Below are 25030 nucleotides of genomic sequence, written 5' to 3' on the forward strand. Positions count from 1 at the left end.
ACATCTTAGATGGTGCCCACGCATGAGATGCTAACTTTGACACCAAATAATTTCTCAGTCTGATGTGTTCCAGTAGGGCTTTCTGTACACTGACTCATTAGCACTCAACAAATCTTTTAGATGAAGTATGGCCTTGGTAACTAAAAGCTCACTTACCAGGCAAACATCCCTCAATAACTTCCTATTTATAGAGTCCTGGGTTCAGAGCTGGACCATGATGCAAAGGATGAATCTAAATTTCAGTGTATAGTAATCAAGTGAAACTGACCCCTAAGAGAGGGGAGACGGATCCCAAGTTGCTAATGATAAGGTGTGACAACCTCCTTGGTTTGTATTTGTGGAAGAAAGCAGGTGGACTCTCTATGCCTTTCTAGTTAAAGGACAGAATAAGGGAAGGAAGGTGGCCCAGGAGGAAGTCAGTGCTGAGAGAGCTTTCTGCATACCATATGCTTCTTGTAAGCATCTATTGGCTCTGTGGTCAAGGCAGAAACAAACAGTAAGCTCCTCATGAAATGCCAGTTTCTGGGCTGGAGATGTAGGTCGGTGGTAGAGTACTTGCCTAGCACACATGAGGCCCTGGGTTCAATCCCCAGCACTGCTACAATCGATCAATCCCGTATCATGCCCTCTTAGATTGTGATTGGGAGTGTATATTGGAACAACTTTTTAAAAAAGTAAAGAAACACTGGTTTCTTCTCATGCTCTGTCCTGCCCATCTTCCCACTTGACCCACTTTTTTTTTATTATTGGTTGTTCAAAACATTACAAAGCTCTTTGACTCACTTTTGAGTTTTGCTCTTAATAACATCTCTTTGGGATCACCCCTTGATATTTTCTCCCCTGATGTTTTCTAGGAGATGGATCGCATTGTCAATCAAATGCTGCATGTTGCCCAGTATCTGGAGTGGGATCCCACGGAGCTAAGGCCTGTGAGTTTCTGTAAGCAGGGGGTGACTTTGGAGTGAGCTTTCAAAATAAGAGTGGGACCTACTCAGGACATGGTGCCAATGTTGGCTGTGCAGGTGCTCCCTTACTGACAGCTTCTTTGGGGTCCTATGCTGTGACCTGCTGCTTCTCTGATAAGAAAAAAGTAGGTGGCAGCAGAAAAAGTGTAGAAATAACAGAAATCATAACTTCCTCTAACCTTTCCACCAGAGCTAAAATCTTATAGCAAGAATTCATAGATCAGAGAATTTGAGCCAGAAACAATTTTAGAGATTTTTCTCAATCACCAGGTAATATTAATAACAACCATTAACTCCATGTGAGGGTTTCTTATGGACCAGGAATTATATTAGTTGCTTTGTACATATTTTCTCTAATCCTTCCTACACTTCTGCAATGATAGTGTTATTTTACCCAAAGAGGTGGGTGATGTGCCCAAGGCCATACTGTCAGGTCAAGACAGAGTCGGACTTAGGACCCTGGTCCCCTCACTTCTAGTCTTGTCCCTCCCTGCTCTACTCATTTTGAATAAGAGGGGAAAGGGATAAAACAGAAAATGAGTAATGTAGGATGAAAAAGAAAGCAGCGGCCAGAGGGAGGTAGAAAAATCAAGGATGAAAATGGACATGTTTGTCACTCTCTGGATTCCACAGATATTGACGGAGATGTTGCAAGGGATGGACTACGACCGGGATGGCTTTGTGTCTCTACAGGAGTGGGTCCACGGAGGGATGACCACTATCCCCCTGCTGGTCCTCCTGGGGATGGATGACTCTGTAAGTCGATAAGCTGGAGTTCTAAGGTCCTTGCCATCTTGGAACACTGGAATCCATGTTAATGTCTCTAGTTTCTAAGCCAGACTTCCCAAGGGCTTGTCATGCCCTCGGATTGGCTCAAAAGTCCTTTCTGTTCTCAGTTCTTTACCTATATTCATGCTCCAAATATATTCATCCCTTCAGTAAACATTTGCTAAGTTGTTAATAAATTAAAAACATTATTCTGCATGTTGTGAGAAGCACAGATATGATGTTTGCCTGCAAAAAGCTTATGCTCAACCAGGAAAAGTAGAAGAGAAACTTTAAGAAAGATGCCAGGTGCTGTGGTGCATGCCTGTAGTCCCAGCAGCTTAGGAGGCTGAGGCAGAAGGATCATGAGTTCAAGGCCAGCCCCAGCAACTTAGCAAGGCTCTGAGCAACTCAGTGAGACTCTGTCTCTAAATATAATATAAAAAAGTGTTTGAGATGTGGCTCTGGGTTGAGTGCCCCTGGGTTCAACCTCTTGTACCAAGCAAACAAAACCTCAGGGAAGATTCCCATCTTTTCAACAAATTATATTTTTAAATGGTAAGAATTAGAGAAGGATAGAAGAAAGGAGGAGAAAGGGAAGGAGGGAAAGAGGAAAAAGAATGATCTGCTACAGGGTGGCTTTCATTAATGATCTCTTATTTAATAGAACATCCAGATAAGGTAGGTACTTTTATCCCAATTTGTGTAGATAGGAAACTGAGGTTCTGATCCTAAGAAGCAAAGGAAGAACCAGGATTTGTATCTGACTCCAGAGACCCTGCACTTTCTAATTCCCCACATATAAGTGTAAAAATAATAGGAAGAAACTGGGGGTGGGGGGAGTGTGGACCAAGAAGAATGTGTGAGATTTTGATAGCACATTCTTTAGAGTAATGATCAGGTGGAAGGACCTAGAAGGAGGTTTGTTCTGGCTGTCAAGGTTGGGTATGATGAGGCTGGTAGAAGATGGTAGAAGAGAAAGCTTATGCAGGCAGAACAACTTGATCAAAGATTCAAATGGAAGAAAAGTCAGGGAAATCTCCCAGTTGGATCATAGGAGGGGATTCATGTAATGGCTTAATGTGAAATCAATGGTTATAATAGCCTGCATCTGACCCAGTGGGTTACTGCATTTTTTTGCTTATTTACCAAGTACACTAACTTCCATACCTGAGGGAGGAAAATTACCCTGTAGAAGGGTAAATGGTGACATTAAGGATTTACCAGAACAGTCATACAGGTTGTGTGACCACTCCTTTGAGACTTCTGAAGTATCATAGAAATAAAACAGAAAGTGAAGTTAGGTTAGCCTCAAGCTGACTATCATGGCCCATAACTCCATCCCACAGGCCTGCAACTCAGGACTAGAGTGGAGCCTTTATTTCCAAAGCTCAGGAGCTAAGAGTCCTGCCCTATCTTGCAGCATATCCAATTCTTCCCAAGTGCTAAGTGGTGATCAAGGAACCAGGATCTACACAACTCCTTTCTTAATCCTTAGAGCCCTAGAGACAGAAAAGACCTTGTCATTCCTGGTTTGTCCCTTCCATTTTAGAAACTAACATCTAGAGAGGGAAAGGACTCACCCAAGGGCACACACCAGGTCTTCACCAGAGGCCACCTGCCACATTCCATAACATCAGACCCCACATGAAACAATATGTATAAGAACCCACATGAGCTGGATGCTCAAATGAGTAAGCTTCTTCTATCAATACTTCCATCAAAATGGAAGTTCTGCCTGGGTGCTGTCCCAACTCCATTGTTTGGTTTTCCTAATTTGGGAAATGAAGATAGGACATTTTCATCACAATGAACCCATTTCTGTTTTCTGCCCTATTTGGACTTGGTGAGGTTCAAAATACCACCATCTCTGCATGAGAGGACTCACTATTTTCTGGATAGAGGAGAGAGAACCTTACTATTTCTTCAACATTCTTCCAAATGCTAAATCAGCCTTGTAGAGGATCATAATTTGTATCAGCAAAAGTGGCAAGTGAAAATAAAAGCAAATTTGATTCAAAAGCTTTTATGCTTTGTTTTCCTTCCTTCCTTCCTTCCTTCCTTCCTTCCTTCCTTCCTTCCTTCCTTCCTTCCTTCCTTTCTTAATTTATTTTTTGATACAGGGGATTTAACTCAGGAATACTCAACCACTGAGCCACATCCCCAGCCCTATTTTGTGTTTTATATAGAGACAGGGTCTCACTGAATTGCTCAGCACCTCACCATTGCTGAGGCTAGGTTTGAAATCACAATCCTCCTGTCTCAGCCTCCATAACTGCTGGGATTACAGGTGTGAGCCACCTCGCCTGGCCTGCATTCATTTTTAAATATATACTTTAAATAAAACATTTTTAAGGCAATGACTACATCTTTTTCCTTTTACCTTTATTTTGTTTATTTCTTTTTATGTGGTGCTGAAGATTGAACCAGGCCTAGCACTTGCTAGGCAAGTGCTCTACCACGGAGCCCACAGCCCCAGTCCCTTAAGTAAATGTCTTTAATGTCCTATTGCTTGTTTGGCCTCCTCCAACCCCACAGATGATCACTGAGGAGTCTGGGGATCCATAAACAGGACATATGTGAAACGTATATATCTCTCTCTCTCTGGGTGAAATTGTAGCAGTGGCATAAAACCTGAAGGCTACTGCCACATTCTGCAGCCTCCCGTGTGCAGAAATGAAAAAACCACATGATGGTGCTGTAACCTAAGCAGAAACATTTCCTGGCTCCAAGTCATTGTCCATTGGTTTCTTGTATCTAGAAAAGCAGCAGCTGAGAAAGCCGAGCCAGCTGATTGACTTAGCAAATAAGGGTATTTTCAGACGAAATGATAGTCCTTTCAGATGCATGAAGAAGCTGCATCTTCTGAAAAGGGCTGTGATTTCTTTTTTGTCCTTGAAGGGAAACCCTGGGTGGTGGAGATAGGAGAGAGGCCTGGAAGGAGCCTGGGCTCCGAGACCAGCTGGACCCCCCAGTTCAACTACTGACCCCATCACTTATTCTCTAGATGGTCTTGGGCTAGTTATAATCCAAGAGTCTCTGTTTCTCCTCTGTAGATTAGGAATCAATGTAATCTCCTTACTCCTAAATACACACTCTATTTATTTTCATGTCTCCATAGCTGTTGTAGAGTAGGAACTTAATAAAAATGTTAATGTACTTGGCAGTGGATTATGAGCTTCACTTACATTATTTAGTTTAATTCTTGCAGAAATAAAACCTTGAGATAGATGTTTGTTGATTGAATGAATGAATCAGTCATCTGGGAAATCATTATCCATTTGTATCTCTTTCCTGAAGTGGAGACATTAGATGAAGGGACATTAATTCTGTAAAACTCAGGTCTGGAAGAAGCCGGGTTTTGAGATGGTGAGAAGGAATGAGCTTCACCTAGACCAGGGGAAGAGACCAGCATTTGGAAAAGAATGTGGGCTGCTGGAGAGACCATAAGCAGGATGTGGGGCCAGAAGTAGGACTGACCACAGTGACCAGTACAAAGGCATAAGTGGACAGAAGTAAGGTCTGGACTTGTGTCCTGCACATTGGACTGTATGTCCCTGACTGTGGGACCCCATCACCTTATTACCTACCATACTTTTTCCCTTCAGACCAGTCCCAGAGATACTCTTGTGATGGAGTCTTCAGAACTAGTATATGTGGGGAAGGATGTCCTGAAGCCACAGCCTGGAGCCACACTGAGCTCCCAGGGCCACAAGGTGGGAGACTTAGTGTTCCCCAGAAGATGTGTGATTGTGTGGAACGTGGTCTGTGTAGTGGGTGAAGATGATTTCACCTCTGAGCCAAATCTGGAGGAGATGATCCCTCTCTTTCTGTGTCTTGCTCTTTACTATTTTTTCTGTGTGCAGAAAGTTTGTACAAGGAGCACATTATTTTACTAAACTATTTTTTTCTCTATTCGAACACTAGTATATAGAGTAGAAAATTTGGAAAATATAGAAGAGAAACTAGAGAACAAAATAATGCACAATGCTGTCAGCTATAGCTAACCTCTGTTGACAGATCAGTGAAACTCCTTTCCATCAAATATCTTAGTTCACAAAGTCTGAAATCAGAATATATCATCAAGCGGGTGCAGTGGCGCATGCCTGTAATCCCAGCAGCTCCAGAAGTTGAGGCAGGAGGATCACAAATTCAAAGCTGGCCTCAGCAACTTAGTGAGACCCTAAGCAACTTTGCAAGACCCTGTCTCTAAATAAAATATTTTTTAAAAGGACTGGGGATGTGGTTCAGTGGCTAAATGTCCCTGGGTTCAATCCCTGCTACAAAAAAAAAATATATATATATATATATATATCATGAAATTTACCTTCTGTTTTTTTTTTTCACTCAGCAATATATCATGAACACATTCTCATGCCATTAGATAATTCTTTAAATGACTTTTTGGTTGCCCTCTAACATGAAGTCATATTGGTGTACTACAATTAATCTTTTAGTAATTTGGAGACTTTAGGACATTCCAGTTTTTCGTTATTTTAAGTAATGCTGGGTTAAACACTCAGCAGAGCACAAAAATGCTCATCTGTCTTTCTTTAGGAAAGAGACCCAGAAGGGAAAATTACAAGTCAAAAGTTGTAAACATTTAACAGATAGACAGTTGATAGAGATAGACATAGATGATAGGTGGGTAGGTATGTAGATAGATCAAATTGTTCTAATTTACACTTCCACTGGCCATTTGAAGAGGGCTTATTTAATCCCCCCTCCCATTGTTGTTTTTAATATTTGCTAATTTTAGGAAACACAAAAAGAACTTTTTATTTAAAACAATTTTAAAAAATAAGTGACTTACCTTCCATATACAAGAGTCCTGTTTAGAAAAAAGAACATGCAGGAGGCACCCTCACCCACTTCCTCTAGCTGGGGCTGCAAGCTCAGGGTCTCACCTCCTGTACCCCTACAGGGCTCAAAAGGGGACGGGAGGCATGCCTGGACCATGAAGCATTTTAAGAAGCCAACCTACTGCAATTTCTGCCACATCATGCTGATGGGGGTGCGGAAGCAAGGCCTCTGCTGCATTTGTGAGTAAACTTCCCCTAAACCTCTTCTCCACTTTGCTGTGCTGCTCTGTGCATGGTTGGTCAGGCCATTCTAGGGAAAATCGAGGTCTCTCTGCTTCTGAGCTTGAGGGACCACTCTTCTTGTTCCAGCAGCAGGGGTAAAGAAGGCCTGTATGTGCTATCTTAGCATCAAATGGACAAGACCTGTAGTAGGGTTGGAGTCAATGGGCCACTGATCCCCTAGAAAAAAATAAGTTCATATGCCATTCAAAAGCATCTCATACTGATTTTCATTGGGTTTTCTAGTCAATGTTTATGTTCAAAGGAACCTGTTTTGTTTTGCTTAGCTTTGAATTAGTGAAACAATGCATTCTAGATTCTGAAAATATAATCAGAATTAAAGCGAGACATTTGTTTCACTTGACAACCCATTTAGTAAAGAAAAAAACCCAAATGAGAGATGAGAGAAAAAGGGGAATGAGAGACTGGAAAGATGAAGAGGAGAACCATGTAAATAAGAAAGAGAAAGAAAGGGTGACAGGGAAGAAGGGGATATGGGGAGCAGGGAGAAAGGGGCTCCCACAAGAAGTCTTTGAAGGGGTCACACAGCCCTGCCAACCACCTCGAGACAGGGACATCAATAGTAGCTGAAATCTACCAAAGGCTATGCGGAGCTGGATGAGGCGGTGCACACCTGTAATTCCAGCAGTTCAGGAAGCTGAGGCAGGAGGATCGCAAGTTCAACGCCAGCCTCAGCAACTTAGTGAGGCCCTCAGCAACCAAGCAAAACCCTGTCTCAAACTAAAAACTGTCTTAAATGGTCTGGGGAAGTTTCTTAGTGGTTAAGCACCCCTGGGTTCAATCCCTGGAACCAAAAAGAAAAAAAAAGACTGAGTAAGGAAGTCCCTTCATGTGATCCAGATCCTCTAACCTGCACATGTGACCTCAGCAAAAGGACATCTTAGTGGAGTTGGGCCTGCTCTCCATCAAGATCAGGCCTCAGCAAATTAAAGAAGGTATCCAGTGACCTTTTGCCCCATTCAAATCCCCCTTCTTGGCACTTTGCATTGACCAGTTCTCATTCCTCTTAAGTTCCAGGCCTGTGGACCTTTGCTATTTGCATAATAGTAGAAACAACAGTGGTAATTTGGAATAGCTATTCTGACCCAGGCACATGGTGCCTCACGTAAATTATGTCATTTAATGCTGCCAAAATCCCTACAAAGAAAAAGACTATTTATGCCCATTTTGCAGAAAACCCTCAATTTCAGAGAGATAAAACAATTTACCCAATATCACGTGGACTTACAAATGGCAGAGCCAGACATGAAGCCTGGCCTGCCTTCCCAGAGACCCCTGGTCTTTCTGTCCACTCCCCAACTTCCCTGACATGCCATGATATGACATGGGCACAGTAAGCAGGATGACATTTCACTCTCCCCTTTCTGGGGACATTTCCCTGCTGCATTCACTGCTCACAGAGGAAGGCAGTGTGCCCAGGTGGAGGCACAGGAGCAGAACTGGAAGATGACTGGGGACTCTGCTCAAGGAACAGTAGGAGGCTGTTGAATGTCCATTAGGCGAGGCCAGCTCCACATGTCCCCAGCCCTTCACAGGAGGAGATACAGGAGGAGATCCAGCAGGAGATACTGGCCTTGGCTGGGAGGTTGGGGGATGGCTCTTCCTTAGAGAGTCACTCAAATATCTTTCTTATTATTTTTTTTTCTTTGTAGATTGTAAATACACTGTCCATGAGCGCTGTGTATCCAAAAACATTCCTGGGTGTGTCAAAACGTGCTCAAAAGCCAAAAGGAGCGGCGAGGTTGGTGACACCTGGTGCCTTGTTCTACTGCATGCTGCATCTGGAGCAACATGTCCATCACACAGAGTCCTGGGCAGGAGGGGCTTTGGGAGCTTTCTCCCATCCCTTCTCTGCTTTGAGGATCACCCTTAAATCATTCCTTTCATCCATCAATCCATTCAGCATCTCCCCGGTGCCCACCACTTGCCTTGCACTGTGCTAGGGGGCACGCAGGTTACAAGAGGAAGTCCCCAGACTGCTCAAGCACTGCCCAGTGTACAGGGAAGGACAGACACGTCAGCAAGTGCACAGTAGTAAGGTGTGCCATCATGATAAGGCTCTGTGGAACATACGATTGAGGCACGGATGAGGAGCCAGGGAAAGTTTCACAAAGGAGGTGGCATTTGAGTTGTGCCCTAAAGCTATTATCAGGAGGACTTCAAGAGGTATTGAAGAGTAAAAGCAGTCCAGGCAGAAAGAGTGTGTAAAGGCCCAGGACATGACTTATTCTGGAATCTGTACTTAGTTTGGTGGGGCTGGAACAGAGGGTGCTTAAAGGGAAGTGACAGGAGATGTTATTCAGAAAGAGACTCCTCCTGGAAGTGATCTTTCTTGTAAGGTCAGCTCAGGAATTGGAAAGGAGTTTTCTGTGCAGCTACAGGGTCCTCAAAGAGCTTCAATCAAGGAGTGATTGAATTTGCAAGTCAGGTAAATTGTTCTGAGCATGGTGTAAGAAAGAAATCACAGCGGGGGGGGGGAATTCTTGGCATAATTAAAGCAAAAGTCAGTGTTGCATTGAGGGCCCCTCTGGGTGGGGTCTGCATGGCTGAGGCCATGTCTCTGCTGACATCCTGGGGCCATGCAGATCATTGAGTATTGACTGTTCCATTGACTAAGGAGAGGTAATTTGGAGGTAACCAGGACTTGGTGAAAGAGGGGAAGAGGTAGGGCTCCCAGGTTTCTTTCTTGGCCATTGAGTGGTGCCATTTGCGGAGTCTGGAAATTGAGTGTCCTTAAAATTAAGGACAAAGCACTCTGCATTGCTGCAAAAGGAAGATTCTATTGAGGAAGCTGAGTTGGGAGATGTTCAGCAGGTGGGAGTAGTACCCACCCCTCCCACAGAAGTACTCCTGAGAGAGAAGGGCACCTCCGGGGACTCCTCTGCATGCCTCATGGACACCGCATGGCCTCTTGTCTACTCCCTCCACACCACCCCATGTACACCCCTTTCCATGCCCATGCTTTCCACCAGGGCACTTGGCGCGCCTCCTGGGCTTAGGCCCTGCACTCTGGCTGCCTGCCACTCAGAATAGAGTGAGGTCACTGAGAGGCCAACAGGGCACATTCACAATTTTCTGAGCCTGCAGGGACACCCCGAGTCCCTCACCATCTCTTCAGATCCCAGAGAGGCTAGAGAAGGCAATGTGGCACTGGGGAGACAACCCTGGACTTGGAGTCAGAGACCTGTCTGTGGGTCCCTGCTTGGCCACTTACCAGCCTTGGAACCTAGGGCCAGTCACTTAACCTCCCTGAAGCCTTGCCTTTTTATCTCTGCAAAATAGAAATAACAATGATCTGAGAGCAAATTCAATGTGATCATATAGATGACACATCCATTAACCAACCTAGCTCTATCAACAATCAATATGGCAGAAGGTGAGAAGCTACAAACTGAGTGTGAAACAACTTTTGGAACTGTTATCTTTACCAAAAACATTCCAGAGTGAGAGCCATCAAGCAATTTAATTGCTAAGTAATTTAAAACATTTATTCTTATTTATTACAAGCATGGGATAGTCTTGTACATTTTCATGTATTTTAATACTGTGCTTGAAGTTGGGCACTCAGTGCTGTACCCCTACCTTCCCCCAAGGTTCACATCCTCTTCCTTCTGCAGCTCAGGGTAGCTTGATGGAAATCTGAGAAGTCCTGTGGCATTGCAAGCAGAGCCAGCTGGTAATTCTGGCTCTTGGGTGGAGGTCAGGGGCTATTACTTTAGCAGTACTGTATACATGCACATTCACCTACAGACATTCTCTCCTGCTTCCCAAGCTGCTAACCTCCCCTGGGTACACTTCCTGGGCAGGAAGCAGAGTACAGCTAGCTCTCCAGGAAACGGTGTGAAACTAGGACCCTCACTAGTTTCCTTGGACTTTTTGTCTAAGCTTCATCTAGAGTTCATTTCAACCATGGCCGCCCGTTATGACCACTCAGAACACTTTAGAACATATTAATGATAAGAGACTAATTCATTCAGAATGTGGGGTGGGCACTATGACTTCTAGAAAATTCCTAAATGGTTTTGATGAGCAGCTCAGACTGAGCAGTGGGGAGGGAGTTAGTTATCCAACAGTGGGCACCTTCAAACGATGGGGACTGTTGTAGGGAGGCCCTTCTGAGTGTGTTTTCTTATTGTATCCTCCCAACAAACTCAGGAGTGGGACGTATCATACCAATTTGTACAGATGAAGGACCTGAGACTCAGAAAGGTCTAGGAACTGGTCAATAATCACCCTGCTGTGAAGTTCAAAATCAGTGACTCCAACCAGTTTTGTCTGCAGCCCAGGCCCTCCCACGTTCCCTGCTCTATGCTGCCTTCTAGAAAAGGGTCCATGCAAGCACATCACTCTGCGAGGAATTCTGCAAGACAGACAGATGGACTTCCAGTTGAGATGTTGCTCACTCTGGCTGCTTGCCAGGGCAAATGAGCAATTCAAAACTCAGACGCAGTGATTTTTCATCTACTTTGATTAGCACAATGGTGGTCAGGCAGAGAGGGAGCCAGCATCCTATGAACATCTAAATAGGAAAGAGCCTTCCCCCCTCCTGGACTCCTCCCATACCCTCCTGCAGCCCCGGTCCAGGGTCATGGTTCTGCTGCCTTCCCTGGTATCCTTCGCTTCCCTCCCACAGGTGATGCAGCACGTGTGGGTGGAAGGGAACTCCTCCGTCAAGTGTGACCGGTGCCACAAAAGTATCAAGTGCTACCAGAGTGTCACCGTGCGGCACTGCGTGTGGTGCCGGATGACGGTGGGTTGGTACCCAGGTGGCCCTGCTTCTTTTCCGTGTGATTTTTTAGCTCAAGCTGCAGCCTGGGAGCAGTGAACATCCCACCAGAGAACAACTGAGTTAGGCTAATAAAGCTAGGAAGGCCCCAGAGCCTCTGTTTCATGCCCTCAGTCTAATGGTGCTCCCATCAATTACCAAGCTGCCCAGAGAGAGGGGACACCCCCAGAATCACGGGAGTAAGGACTGCTTAAGAAGCTGCCCACCCCATTGCCTGCCTGCCCAGGCAGCTGGGAACAATAGGCTAGACCATGCACTTCCCTCACCTATGTGAGGCCAGGGCACTGCCAGAGTGGGAGAGGAATTAGCCACTAGAGTGCCTGCCCCTTGAGGCACCAAGGAAGGGGCACCTTCCCCTCAGACACTTTCCTTGCAGCAACCTCACTGCCTGGTCCAGGGGCCTCCGCCTGCCACCACTAACCACAGCATAAGATAGAGTCCACAGCCCTTCTGGAGCCCCTCTAGAAGCCACTGAGCTGCCCCACCTGCCTGCCACATCCAACTCAGCCATGTCTTGTCCCCTGATCAGGTTTCAACCTCCAAGAGGAGGTGTCTCCAAACCAGACTGCAGAACTCAGAATGCAGAGGTTGAGTTGCAGGGTTTACTTACAAGTTTGCTCACTGGGATCTCCCTTCCAGAGTCTTTAAGCCTGGGGAGCAGAAATCCAAGGAGGGCTCTGGAATCAACAGGGAGAGCAGGGCAAAGGCCCGCTCATAACCGTTTTGCTCCAGTAGCCACGGGCGGGTGGCTCTTGGTCTCCTCTCTCTGCCCATGACAGACCTGGCACCCTTCAACACACCTATATACACTCTCGGCAATCCTTCCAGAGCCAGCCGTGCTCACGGTTCAGGGGGCATTAGACAGCTTGCCTCCCAGCAAACCTCTGCACCCTCCGAGCTGCTGGTTCCTCAATCACCTTCACTCATTCTCACTCTTCTCTCCCTCTTGTCCTCCAGTTTCACTGCAAATGTGAATTATCGATGTTGTGTGATGGTGGGGAGCTCAGAGACCATATTTTTCTGCCCACCTCGATATGTCCTGTCACCAGGGTAAGTCCTCCTGCCCAGCCAGAGCTCTGCTTCTCTTGAGTTTGTGGTTCAGATGTAGGCAGCACTCAGACCTCCCCGCCCCCCAGAGAGCTTCCCCAGCCACTCTTAGGGTTGGTGTTTTCAGTGTGCATTTGAAAGGGTCAGTGCTGTGCCAGCCAGATTGTGAGAGAAAACTCCTCAGATGCAACTGGTTCCAACTGCCGGGTCCAGATGGACCATGGAGGAAGCCCGTTCACCCTTTGCACCTTGTGGGCAGAGTACAGCTAAAGCAGGGTGAGGTCTCTCTCCTCCTTTACCCCTACGGAACCTCTCTGCTATGTCCAAACATGGATCACCCCTACCTTGATGCCTTCCACTGGAGTGTGTTAACACTCCAGAGAAAAGAAAGAAAGAAGCAAAGTTAAACTCCTTTAATACTCACCTGAAACACTTTTGGTCTCCTGTATTGAAGACTCTTCTCTCTTTTTTTTTTTTTTTTTGTTACTGGGGATTGAACCCAGGAGCATTCTATCACTGAGCTACATCCCTAGCTCTTTTTATTTTTTATTTCCCATAGGCATATGGTATTCATGTAATGGAATACCACATTGAAGTGGGAAAGAACTTGTGATCCTCCTGCCCCAGCCCTACTGAGTTGCTGGGATTACTGGAGTGTACACCACCAGGCCAACAAGATTCCTCTTTCAAACAAGCACCAATTTAACTCCTTTCTCATCTTAAAATTGTTGCCACATTCCACAGATTCCTCACTTCTTACCCTTGAACTAACCAGTTATTTTTTTTCACTAAAAATCTACAAATTTTCCTTTTGAACATCATTTGGCAGTATCAAACATACAAACTCCATAACCCAACAATTCATCTTCTTGGATCTTTCTGAGAAGTACAAGCATTTACTCCATGTGTGTAAGACATGTATGAGAATGTTTGTGACAACTTTATTTGTAGCAATCAAAACTGGAAGAAATCTAAATGACAATTAACAGGAGGATAGACAAATAATTTGAGACCCATAGGCATATGGTATTCATGTAATGGAATACCACATTGCAGTGGGAAAGAACAAATTGTGCTCCCATGCAAAAACAGTATTTTAATGATATAATGCTGAATTAAAGAACTAGACTCAAAAAAAACAAAGGCACTCTCTCTGATTCCCTCTCTATAAAATCCAAAAGCCAAGCAAAACCAATGTGATCTTGGAGTCACACAGGGCTATACTTGGAGGGGCGGCAGTTCTAAGGGCTCATACATATGCAAAAATTCATCAAACTGTCCAATTTCAAATTGAGCATTTTGCTGTAAGCTAAGTAAACCTCAATAAAATAATAAATACAAAACCAAGAACCACGACTGAAAGCTGTATCATTAGATAATGCTAAGCAGAGAAGCTTAGTGTGAGACCTTGCTTTTTATAGTCCAAGCTTCTCCATCAACAAATTAGATTTCTGCCAATTTTAGTAACGTCTCCTCCTGTGTCCCTTGCCTGTGTCTCAACGTTAAAGTCAGATCAAGTATTGACAGGGTCCTGGAGAGTCCCAGAGAAACTCATAGGTTTGCGTTCCTTTCTTGAAATCCAAAGTCCCACATTGAAAAACTACTCACACTGACCTGGCTTTGCTGATACTAGTTATTTGTTGTTGTTGGGTTTTTTATTTTGTTTTTATGGTACCAGGGATTGAACCCAGGGGTGCACAACCACTGAGTCACAGCCCCAGTGCTTTATTTATTTATTTATTTGTATTTTATGTATAGACAGGGTCTCGTTGAGTTGCATAGGGCCTCACTAAGTTGCTGAGGCTGGCTTTGAAATTGCCATCCTCCTACCTCAGCCTCCAGAGCTGATAGCTATTTGTTTTCACCAGATCTCTTCCCTTATATTAGGTTTTTATTTTTCTTTCAATAGATGCTTGTTTTTCCTTTCTCCTCACAGGACAGACAAGGTGGAAAGTCTGATGGCAGTATGGCAGCCAAGGGCGAGCTTGTAATGCAGGTATCTCACAGATTGCAGTCCAGTTGCTTATTCCAAATGGGTCCAAGACAGTGGCCGGGAGGCCGGGGTTTGGGTTCTAAGGAAATGTACTCAACATTTGCTTTCTCATCTGATCAATTCTGTCATGCAGGAGGACACTTTATTCCGGGCCTCTGGAGTTACCTTTGACCGCCACACTGTAGGCAAGTGGTGAGAAGGGAGATTGGCTGATCCCATCGCTGGTCTAATTGGCTTGATCACCTCTGTGGGAGCAAATTACATAAGCCTTCAGTGTGCAGACCTCCTAAACTGTAACAAAAGTGTGGCCTAGAAGTAGACAATAGGTTTTCCAAGATTGCCAACCTGTCTCCAGAACACAAGTGTCAAAACGTAGCTCGCCAAATCCAAAAGTTCTTAATCCTTCAGTGTATGTTTAAGAATTCGTTTTTACTCAGACTCACCAGTGAACACCTTTTCTTTCTGCCTTCCACAAAAGGAATGCAAGCAAGGCATCCTGAAGAGGTACAAAAAACCAGAAAAGGAAATAGGAAAGTTACGGCCTCCTCTTTCATCCTGGACCTAAGTCTCCTTGTTTGAAAAGGGGCATGGAAATCCTTGCACTCCTCACCTCCTGGAGGTGCTGCGAGATTAAATGAGAGTGTGCAGATTCGTTTGATTTAAAAATTAATATGAAACAATGGAGGAACCTTATTAGATGAGAAAGCTCTAGACACCCAGAAGGGCAGCAAGTCAAGTGGAACACACACACACACACACACACAAGCATGCAGGTATAACTGTTGTTAGACATGGATTCTTCTGCTTGTCCTGCATCAGTTCTGATCAGGCAGGACCCTTGCTGTATAGATTGCTGAATACTTTTAAAACTTCCAGAAGTTAAGGGCTTATTCCTCAGGCTCCAAGATGATTCTGGGTGTCACAAGTCCTTGAGCAGATAAGAGAATCATTAAAAATCACAAACAGTGCTACTGTTCTCTTCAAACCACATGGCACGCTGTGTTTGCTGGCTTTTTAGTTTAAGATCAGAGAGAGCAGGTGTTAGATGTTGAACATGGAGCAGAGCTGCCTCTGAGTCAGAATGTCATTCGGCTGAATCCACAAGTGTTTATTGATTGCCTGCTGCTGTGTCTGGTGCCAGAGGCCCTTGGGAAGAGGGTTATACACACATCCTGCCCGGCTCCTGAAGCATTGAAAATCCATCCTTGATGCCAGGTTCAGAGATACCTCAAGGTAATGCCTTGAGACATTTACCTAAGACAGTCAAAGACAAAGACAAATAAACAACAAAAGAAACTCCAAAAGATATGACATGTTTTAAATGTAAAAGCTTCAGTTGCCATGATTGAGGGGAATTTCATAGAGGAGATGGCTCTGAAGTTGGGTCCTAAGGATGAAAAGTCATTTGGATTTTTTTTAAGAAGTCACAAAGAAGGAAATGAGCATTTCAGGATAGAGAACAGGAGGAGAATGATGATCAGATGCTTGGGAGACAATTTAGGAGACACTCCCTGAAGGGTGCAAGCAGGTTTGGGCTGGAACTGCAGCTGGGGTTAGAAGAAATGAGACCACAGCAGTGGAATGGGGCGAGATCCAGAAGGCCTTGTTGCCAGGTTCAGAGATACAGATGTTATCCCCTGGGCAGTGAGGTGTCACTAAAGGTGTTTTCCCAGGAGTGGTGTGCCTGACATGGTGTTCTGGGAAGGAGGCAACATACAGGACTTCCCTTGGATGGAAAACACCCAAGCAGCATGGGTTCCCTGACAGCTGCTAGAGATGAAAGGACATTCCAGGGGAAGACTTGGCAGATTAGGATCTTCCCTGAAACGCTGGATGAATAACAGAACCTTTATCAGGAGCACAGAACCAGGAGAAGATCAGTTTGATGGGAAAAGAAGATAAGTCAGGTTGGGGCATGTTGACCTGGTAGTGATGGGAAACTTGAAGGCAGCTCCGGGGAGTCAGAAATGCAGGACAAGCTCAAGAGGAAAATTGGGTCTGGAAATGCGGATCTAGAAGGTGCCAGAGTGGAAGTGATTTTTTTTTTCACTCCATGAGTGTTATTTATGTGTGTGACCAGATGGCCACACGTTCTAGGATTGCGTTCAGTTGTGTCCCTCACAGAATTTAATCTTGTGATGTGGGCACAATGCCACACCGTTGTTGAATGACTTGAAGCTACAGTGCCATTGCCCCATCTCTGATCCCAATCTCAAACCCTCATTGCCATTAGCACCCCTGAAAGGCCACTTGAGCTGGAAACACGTAGCCGCTTGGCCCCTCAGAAAACTCAGCCAGTGGACAAAGACCTGCCTCCCCGATCACCTCTCCTCCATGCCTGGGCCTGCTTCCTATCTACCTTTCCGAAGCTGTCTAAGCGTCAAGCTCTTGTCTCCCCCGATCACTGGAAAAGCAGACCTAATTTCTTTTTCTTTTGCCTTTTAAGTATAAGATCATCCCCACCCCGGGCACCCACCCACTGCTGGTCTTGGTGAATCCCAAGAGTGGAGGGAGACAAGGAGAAAGGTATGTTCTCTTCTCTTTCAAAGTAGAATGGCTAAGACAAGCCCCTTCCTCCCCTTGAACACAGCAGAATGGAGACCCAGGCTCAAATCCCAGCACCACCACTAGGCCTTCATCTCCTGGCCCCCGGGCCTTAGGAAGATAACAATATCTCCTCTCCTAGGTTATTTTAAGAATTAGGATAGCCCAGTGCTTAACGCAGGGTCTCTCTCATGAGCCACTGCAGAGTTCAGACTGAATCCTGAGAAGCCTCTTCCTTCCAAGTCTCACATGTCTTTTCTTGGTTAAAGAGACAGCAGGACTCACCTGACCTGTTCTCATCCCTGAGAATGCAGAGCACCCACTTCATGAGTGAAGAAAATGCCCCCTTTTCTGGAAACTGGGGATTGCTAAGCAGAGTGGGAAGAGAGAGCCACTTCTGCCTTGGAGGCTGTTCAGTTCCAGGGTGATGAGTAGATGACAGTGATGTGGAATCCATGTTATGAAATAAGAATAAGTAGAGCTAAACAAGAACTACGAGGACCCCTGTTCTGGTCCAGGGGACCTGATTAGTCTCCAACTAGAGCCCTGAGATCAGGCCCAGATGTGGTCGCTGCCCTTCAGGTGTCCAAGCCCAGCTCCTCCTGCATTTGCTCCTGATTGGGGGCTGTAGGGGCCTTTCCCTAGGGGGGTCCTTTGATACCTCCAGACATCACACTGCCCGAGCCACACAGAACATTTGGGAGAAAGTCTCCTTGGGGAAGAAATTCTGGGTTTCTCTGTCCTATTCTCTGCAAAGAAGGGGTGAGGCTCCTGGGGTGGGAGTTGGAATCTTAGATGTAGGGGCAGCCTTAGACCAGGGGGTGAGGATGTGGTGATGCCAGATAGACCTGGGATATACCAGGTCTGCAGGCACTCTTCTCCCATCTCACATTTAAAAGGATGCTCAATCTGACTACTGATTTCTTTTTCTTTTGCCTTTTAAGTATAAGATCATCCCCACCCCAGGCACCCACCCACTGCTGGTCTTGGTGAATCCCAAGAGTGGAGGGAGACAAGGAGAAAGGGGGTTAACCTAATGTGACTTTTTGCAATGAAATTTTCTTCCCCTACCCTCTAAATTTTTTTTCCTCTCTCTCTTTTTCTCCCCCATAGAATTCTTCGGAAATTCCACTACCTGCTCAACCCCAAACAAGTTTTCAACCTGGACAATGGGGGACCTACTCCAGGGTATGGAGACAATAATCTTTATTTCTCATCCCTCTCTTCTAACCTCTGCAGAAGATACCTTCTTTTGTCACCTTTTTAATGTGTTTCATTCCTGAAAAGACCATTGGATACCTTTTATCTTTCTCACATCACACTCTTCTGGATGTGCTCAGAATCACCCCTTATGGCTAACTCTGAGAAGTGGCTTCCTACCTTGTCCTCAAAAGAAAGGAGTTGGTCTATAAGATGGGGAAATTGCATATACCATTCCTTTGTTTGCTAGGAAGGCGACTGGGGAAATATTTTAACTTGATAGTAAAGGAGTGCTAGCTGGCATCTTCCTAGTCAACCCCAGGTAGGAGAAAGTGTTCTTATCACTAGCATTTTGTAAATCTATATGGCTACTCAGAGGTCCACCCTCTGTTCCACTATGGGGGCATTTGAGGATCAAGACACTTGGTTATACGATGAAATCATTGTTTTTCTGGATGATCCATTTTTTAGGTGGTTACACTCCCTGTGGCCCTTCTCCTGCTACTCCTCTTGCTGTTTCCTTGCTCTCTAGCAGAAGGTTGGAGAAAAGGAAGTGCTTTATATTTTGACTGAAGTTCTGATAGGAGGAGCTGGGCCCACTGCAGCAGCTACCATGAGGAATTTCCAAACCCTGTAATTGGAGGGCCCCATGGAAGGCACGGAAAGACTGGGCTCTTCCCAGTCAGAATCGATGCTCTAGCGCCACCTGCTGGCCAGTCTCGGCCTCGAGCTGTGCACAACTAGCTGGGTTTTCCCACATCTTGACCTGTAGTTCTAACTCTGAATTCCAGGAGACCCCTCAAAGGGGCTGGCTGGAGAAAAGACCAAAAAATAGAATCCGTCCCTGTCTTTGATTGTCTGACACAAAGCTGTTATTTATAGCGCTGGCAGGACAAAATCAGGTTAAAATTAGAAATGTGCAAGCAGATTCAGTACTCCTACCACAATTTAACTATAAAACTAATTTGAAAGCAGAATCCATCTAGACTGCTGAGGTTTCTGCCTTGGTTGCCATAATTGCCCATTTTTGTTGGATAGCTTCAGCCCACAAGTGCCTTCACCAGCCCACCCTCCTCTTGGGTATTTCAAGACTGGAATGCAGTTCTCTGGCTTAACCTTTTTGATATTCAACTGTTTTACCATGGGTAACAGGTCAGGGGCCTACTCCCAGTGCTGGTGGGTCCCTAGTGTCTCTGATGTGTGTATCCATCTGTAATCAGACAGGCCATCTAGCTGAAGGGAGCCTCCATTCAGAATTCACTTCTTGTAAGAAAGCAGAGTTCTTCAAGAGAGATGGAAAAGAAGAAATGTTAATTTACCTACACAGGCATCCATGACTCAGAGAGCCCCAGGGGTCTTCTCAGACCACCAGGATTGGCAGAGAAGAAGTATAACCTTAGATTCTGAGTCTCACCCAAGGTGTTCACAGGTCACTTCTGTTCTAAAACAGGATTTCTTAACCATGTTATGCCATCACCCCTTTGCCAGTCTAGTAAAGACTATGGATCCCTCCTTGGAATATTATTTCCTAATACACAAAATGAAATAATACAAGATTACTGGAGAAGATAATCATGTTGAAAAATATGTATCGATACACTTTAAAAAATAAATTAGTGATATGGGTCTAATATGCTTTATCAACACATTAAACAGAGTATCCATAGCCAGGTCAAATAACTATTGCAAATTCAAAGCAGCAATGAACATACATGATAGGTTGAGATATGTGCCACACTGTAAAAATAGCTGTGATTTTGATTGCTGCCAAAGTCACAGGTATTGTTGCCTACAGTCATAATTTAAGGAAATACTAAATTTCAATGAGAGGTTAGGGAAGACATGAATGTAAGATATTCTTCTTCAAGTTCATGACCTTCTGAATTCTATCCATAGACCCCTTGGAGAGTGATGGACCCCTGGTTGAGAAGCCTGCTCTAAATTAGAGTTAAAACTTCTGGGGAAAATGGGGTGATTTCTCCAATTAGCTCTGGACCCATAAAACTGCAAAATGAATTCAGCCAATTCAGGGCATCTCCCTTAAAGGGGAGGTTGCAAGGACATAACAAGCAGGAGAATTCAAAAGGAGTCAAAATATCGGGGGTTATTTGTATTGTGCAAACTGTAGGTTTCTCTGCCCAAATCACAGAGAATTTCTAGAAAACTGCTTTCTATTTATGTTGAATGTTGAGTCAGATTCTCCTTATACAAGGATAGCTCTCTGGGATTTTTGTACATACTCAGTGGCAATGCATAATAATTTCTAGTTTCAGAACATTGAGTGACCCTTTCAACTCCAAAAAAGAATCGAGATCTTAACATACTCCCGGGGAACAGAGAGACTCTAACTCAAAAAGTCAAGCTTAGTGACAAGACTAACATGGACTTTCTTCTATTTCCCAGCTTGAACTTCTTCCGTGATACTCCAGACTTCCGTGTTCTGGCCTGTGGAGGAGATGGGACAGTTGGCTGGATCTTGGATTGCATTGGTAAGAATGGGTTGGAGGAGGGCCTTTGCTGGTTATTTATAGTGAGTATATTTAAAGTTAGCTGAAGGTAGCTGGGCGTGGTAGCACACGCCTGTAATCCCAGTGGCTGGGGAGACTGAGGCAGGAGGATCCCGAGTTCAAGGCCAATCTCAGCAACAGTGAGGCCCTAGGCAACTCAGTGAGATCCTATCTCTAAATAAAATACAAAATAGGGCTGAGGATGTGGCTCAGTGGTTGAGTGCCCTGGAGTTCAATCCCAGGTACCCAAAATAAGTAAATATATAAAGTTAGCAGAAGGCAATAACAAGAAGACAGAAATGTAGCCATACTTTGTTCATCCTTATATTTACCCTTGAACTGATGCTTAACTAAATATCTACTTTGGATTAAAAAAAGAAATTAAAATAATGAGAGTACTCCCAAAGACATGAAGATAACAGTTCAGTTTCAGGCCTTTCCTCAAAAACATGTCATGGCCAGGGTTGAGGAGTATCACAGGCCAGATTTTGAGGGGAAGGAAGAGGGGGATTGGGACTCAAGGCAGATGCCTGGTGGACAGTAGAAACCAGAGCACTAAGCATAGCTGCATACCCAGGGGAAACCATCAGGAGATGAACATCTGGAGCCTGAGTCCAGAAAGCACATCTGGACCCAGATGTGGCTCCATGCAAGCAAAGAAAGGTCACGCTGGGCTGTGTCCTGTATGCCTAGACCAACAGGGCATTGGAGAGGCCCAGGCTGAGAATCTGGAGGCCAGGGTTGTGGCTGAGCCACGCCTGGATCAGTGGAGACAGCACCCACAAGAAGTGATTAAAAACTGGCTGTGAAATTCTGCAATGGTGCATAGCCAAGATCTGACCCCAAAGGACCCAGAGAAACACTGCAATGTGGAACATAAGGACAGGAAAGCCACCAGAGGAAGTGCTGGGGAGCGCAGTCGTCAGAGTCAGGGAGGCCCAGAGCCAGGAACCCCGGCCTGCTTCAGGTTTCCCATCAGTCCTTCCACAAATGCCTCCTGCATGCCTCTATGTGCCAGGCATACACTAAATATCTACTAGACAGCACTGGCCTAGATGTTCCAATATCTCAAAGTCCAAATAACAGCTGCTTACACTGAAAGGGGCCCAAAATTATTGGTCCAACTGTGTGCTTAAGAGTTTTACTTGAGGAAAAACAGCCCCGTGTCCACACCTTTCTTGGTCTCCTCTTCACCCCATGCTGCATCCAAAAAGACTCCGGATAGTGAGGCCATCAGAACTGCATCATGGCTCCCATGAGTTTGCAATTCCCAGTACTTGGCGTCATCACGGAAGTGTCATTTTACTGTAATCATCACCAAGAAAAGATTTTGTGTATCCTTGATTTCCAAAATCCAAATGAAATCATTATTGATTGTCAATATGCCAAGATCAGCCCTTGACTCAGAGATGCTCAAGAGAGCAAAGGGAATCTTGACTCTTCTTTTTCATCTCCAGATAGAGAAACATGGTCAGGATCCTGATGATCCATCACCTTTTCAGGACTTGAGAGCAAAGGAGCCACTTAGCTCTCCCTGGTTACTTTATTTGTCAAGGAATGACACTGGCAAATTAGGAACCACATGCTAAACTAATAATATTTTAAAGGCTAGTCTTTGGAAATTCTTGTTATGGAAAAACAAAGGACGATGAGAACTATACAAAGGGAGGGGCCTGTGCAAATATCCCAGAGAAGTATGAACCAGGAGCCAGTCCCAGCTGTACTGGAGGGAGGGATAGGGAAGTACAAACTGTGCCAAGCAATATACGATTGCTTTTTTCCTTCTTTTCTTTTCTTTTTAATTTTTCTGACAGAGGAAAATTAGTGCTTCAAAGGAACACAAGTAGATGGAATGTTTTCTTGAAATCTAGAGAAGCACTTGACAATGTCACATGAATCTTATTGAGCATGTTCACTGAAACTTGCTCCGAGCTAGGGAGGTGATGGGAGCCTGGTAACATGAAATGCTGTTGCCCAAAGAAGCCACTAGGGCCAAGCTGTGTGGGTCCAGGGGGTGGGAAGGAGGCCTCCTTGGGGTTTGCACACTTCCCACCACTTTCACAGAGGGACTTCACCCAGACTTTAACTCTTGATGTGTCTTAAGTTAAAAATAAAATCAGTATGTAAAGTTTAATTGTTAAACTCCCAAGACATTATTTCAGCAAGGAATGTTTGCCACACATAAAATTAGCTCCTTTTTTTTTTCTTTGTACTGGTGGTGTTTAACCAGTGAGCCTCATTCCCTATTTTTTTTTCCTGAAAAAAATATTTTTTATCTAGAGGCAGGGTCTCAACTGAGTTGTTTTTTGACCTCGCTAAGTTGCTGAGGCTAGCTTTAAACTTGCAACCCTCCTGTCTCAGCCTCCAGCGCCGATGGAATTATAGGCATGTGCTGCTGCCCAGCAAACTCATCTTCTTGATGTGCTTGCTCTCTCCATTTATCAGATAGTGGCTGCTGGCTGGGGTCACTCTGATTCCAAGTGCAACTCACTACACACACTACATGCTCAAAAATGCTTCTTCACTGAACTATACCTCCTGGCGTTTTTTGTGTGTTTTTTTTTTTAATCAGCATTCACAAATGATCTTTTGTAGAGTTTTCTTATAGAGAAATGGAATATGCATTAGCTAAAAATCTGCTGGATGGAATTTCAGGCATTTTTTAGCCACATATTCCAGCAAATCGGTTTCTGAAGTTTTTGTTGTTGTTGTTCCTGAACAAATCTGAATCAGCTCCCTTGTTTCTGGGTCACCCCATCTCCAGCCCAATTAGTCTGCTTGTTTCTGAAGCCCAGCACCTGCACCCAGTGTGCTGGCATGGGGCCTTGGTGGTGGTGGTTGGAGGGGGTGGGGCGGTACACATTCTTTTGCTAGAAAACAAGACAATTAATGAGGGTGGAAGAACAGGTTTGAAGAGGAAAGTTGAGTCCATTTTTAGGGTTGAAGCTCAGGGTTGGTTCTAGAGCTATACATTGTGGAGCTGCCAGTATCTAGATACTAGAAACAACCATGAGAAACAACTCATGGGACTACCCACAATGGGAGTATGGGCTGCACATAAAATTCAGGGCTAAGAAGTTTGGATCAGAGGTTAGAGAGCCTGGAAGCATGGGGCCATGACAGCCATCCTTGTGGGGAGTTCTGAGGTGCCAGTGGCCAAGAGTGCACCAAAGGATATGCCAATAGGGAGTATAAGAAAATGTCAGTAGGATGTGTTTTAACATTCTCCTTGACCTTGGAAGCAGTCCTTTAGATGGAATCATCAAGAAGCAAAAGCCAGTATGTTTTCTAATTATCTACCAGATATATTATCCATTGTCATTTGTTATTTCTACTAACATGAATGATTAAGAATTAATATATAAACCATTCAGTGACACATGCCTGTAATCCCAGCAGCTCAGGAAGCTGAGGCAGGAGAATTGTGAGTTCAAAGCCAGCTTTAGCAAAAAAGACGCTAAGGAACTCAGTGAGACCCTGAGACTCAGTGAGACCCTCTAAATAAAATACAAAATAGGGCTGGGGATGTGGCTTAGTGGTCAAGTGCCCCCGAGTTCAATCCCCAGTACAGGAAAAAAAAAAAAAAGAAGAAGAAGAGTTAATACCAACCAACATGAGCTTTCTGGTTTTCGCAATGTACTATAGTTATGTAAGATGTTTTCCTTGGGGAATGCTGGGTGAAAGGGACATAGGAACTCTGAACTATTTTTGCAACTTCTTGTGAGTCAAAATATTCCAAAATAAAAAGAATTTTACAAAGCCATTTAATATGGCAAGGCATACCCAAAGAATCACTCCCAGCCTCCCACATGGGCTACTTCTGTCTATGTGCTCACAGACCCTCATTCTCCTCAAAGAATTGGGCTTTCCCCTTCACTCATCCCTTAACTCTCTGCTTCTCACTGGGCCTGGGATGCAGTGCTCACTGCAAGGGCCCTGGAGTGCACCAGGGCACCTCTAAGAGTATTGACGGCACTAACTGTACCCTTGGATTTGGTGTTGGGCCTCTGGGATCTGGAGCCTCCCCTGTGAGATGGAATCTTAGGGTTGTGGAATCCGGTGAAGGTATGGGTGCAATCCCTTCCGCCACACAGCACCATTAGAAGCACTAACCAGGATTC

The 25030-nt window shown here is 44.8% G+C and overlaps 1 protein-coding gene across 1 annotated transcript in view; it reads left to right on the forward strand.

Moving 5' to 3' along the window:
* LOC308640546 (diacylglycerol kinase gamma-like) overlaps positions 1 to 25030 on the forward strand; it is a gene marked incomplete at its 3' end in the record, with an annotated part of 117102 nt that overhangs the window by 32971 nt on the left and 59101 nt on the right. Inside the window, exons 7-17 of the mRNA XM_081312415.1 lie at positions 855 to 929; positions 1599 to 1721; positions 6655 to 6772; positions 8485 to 8573; positions 11466 to 11582; positions 12576 to 12668; positions 14602 to 14661; positions 18147 to 18229; positions 18316 to 18390; positions 20806 to 20891; positions 24699 to 24937. Of these exons, the coding sequence (XP_081168541.1) occupies positions 855 to 929; positions 1599 to 1721; positions 6655 to 6772; positions 8485 to 8573; positions 11466 to 11582; positions 12576 to 12668; positions 14602 to 14661; positions 18147 to 18229; positions 18316 to 18390; positions 20806 to 20891; positions 24699 to 24937 (1158 nt within the window). The remainder of the gene's footprint in view (positions 1 to 854; positions 930 to 1598; positions 1722 to 6654; positions 6773 to 8484; positions 8574 to 11465; positions 11583 to 12575; positions 12669 to 14601; positions 14662 to 18146; positions 18230 to 18315; positions 18391 to 20805; positions 20892 to 24698; positions 24938 to 25030) is intronic.

This window comes from Spermophilus citellus, assembly GCF_964194105.1.
Source record: "Spermophilus citellus genome assembly, contig: SCAFFOLD_142, whole genome shotgun sequence".
In the NCBI taxonomy this organism is placed as follows: Eukaryota; Metazoa; Chordata; class Mammalia; order Rodentia; family Sciuridae; genus Spermophilus; species Spermophilus citellus.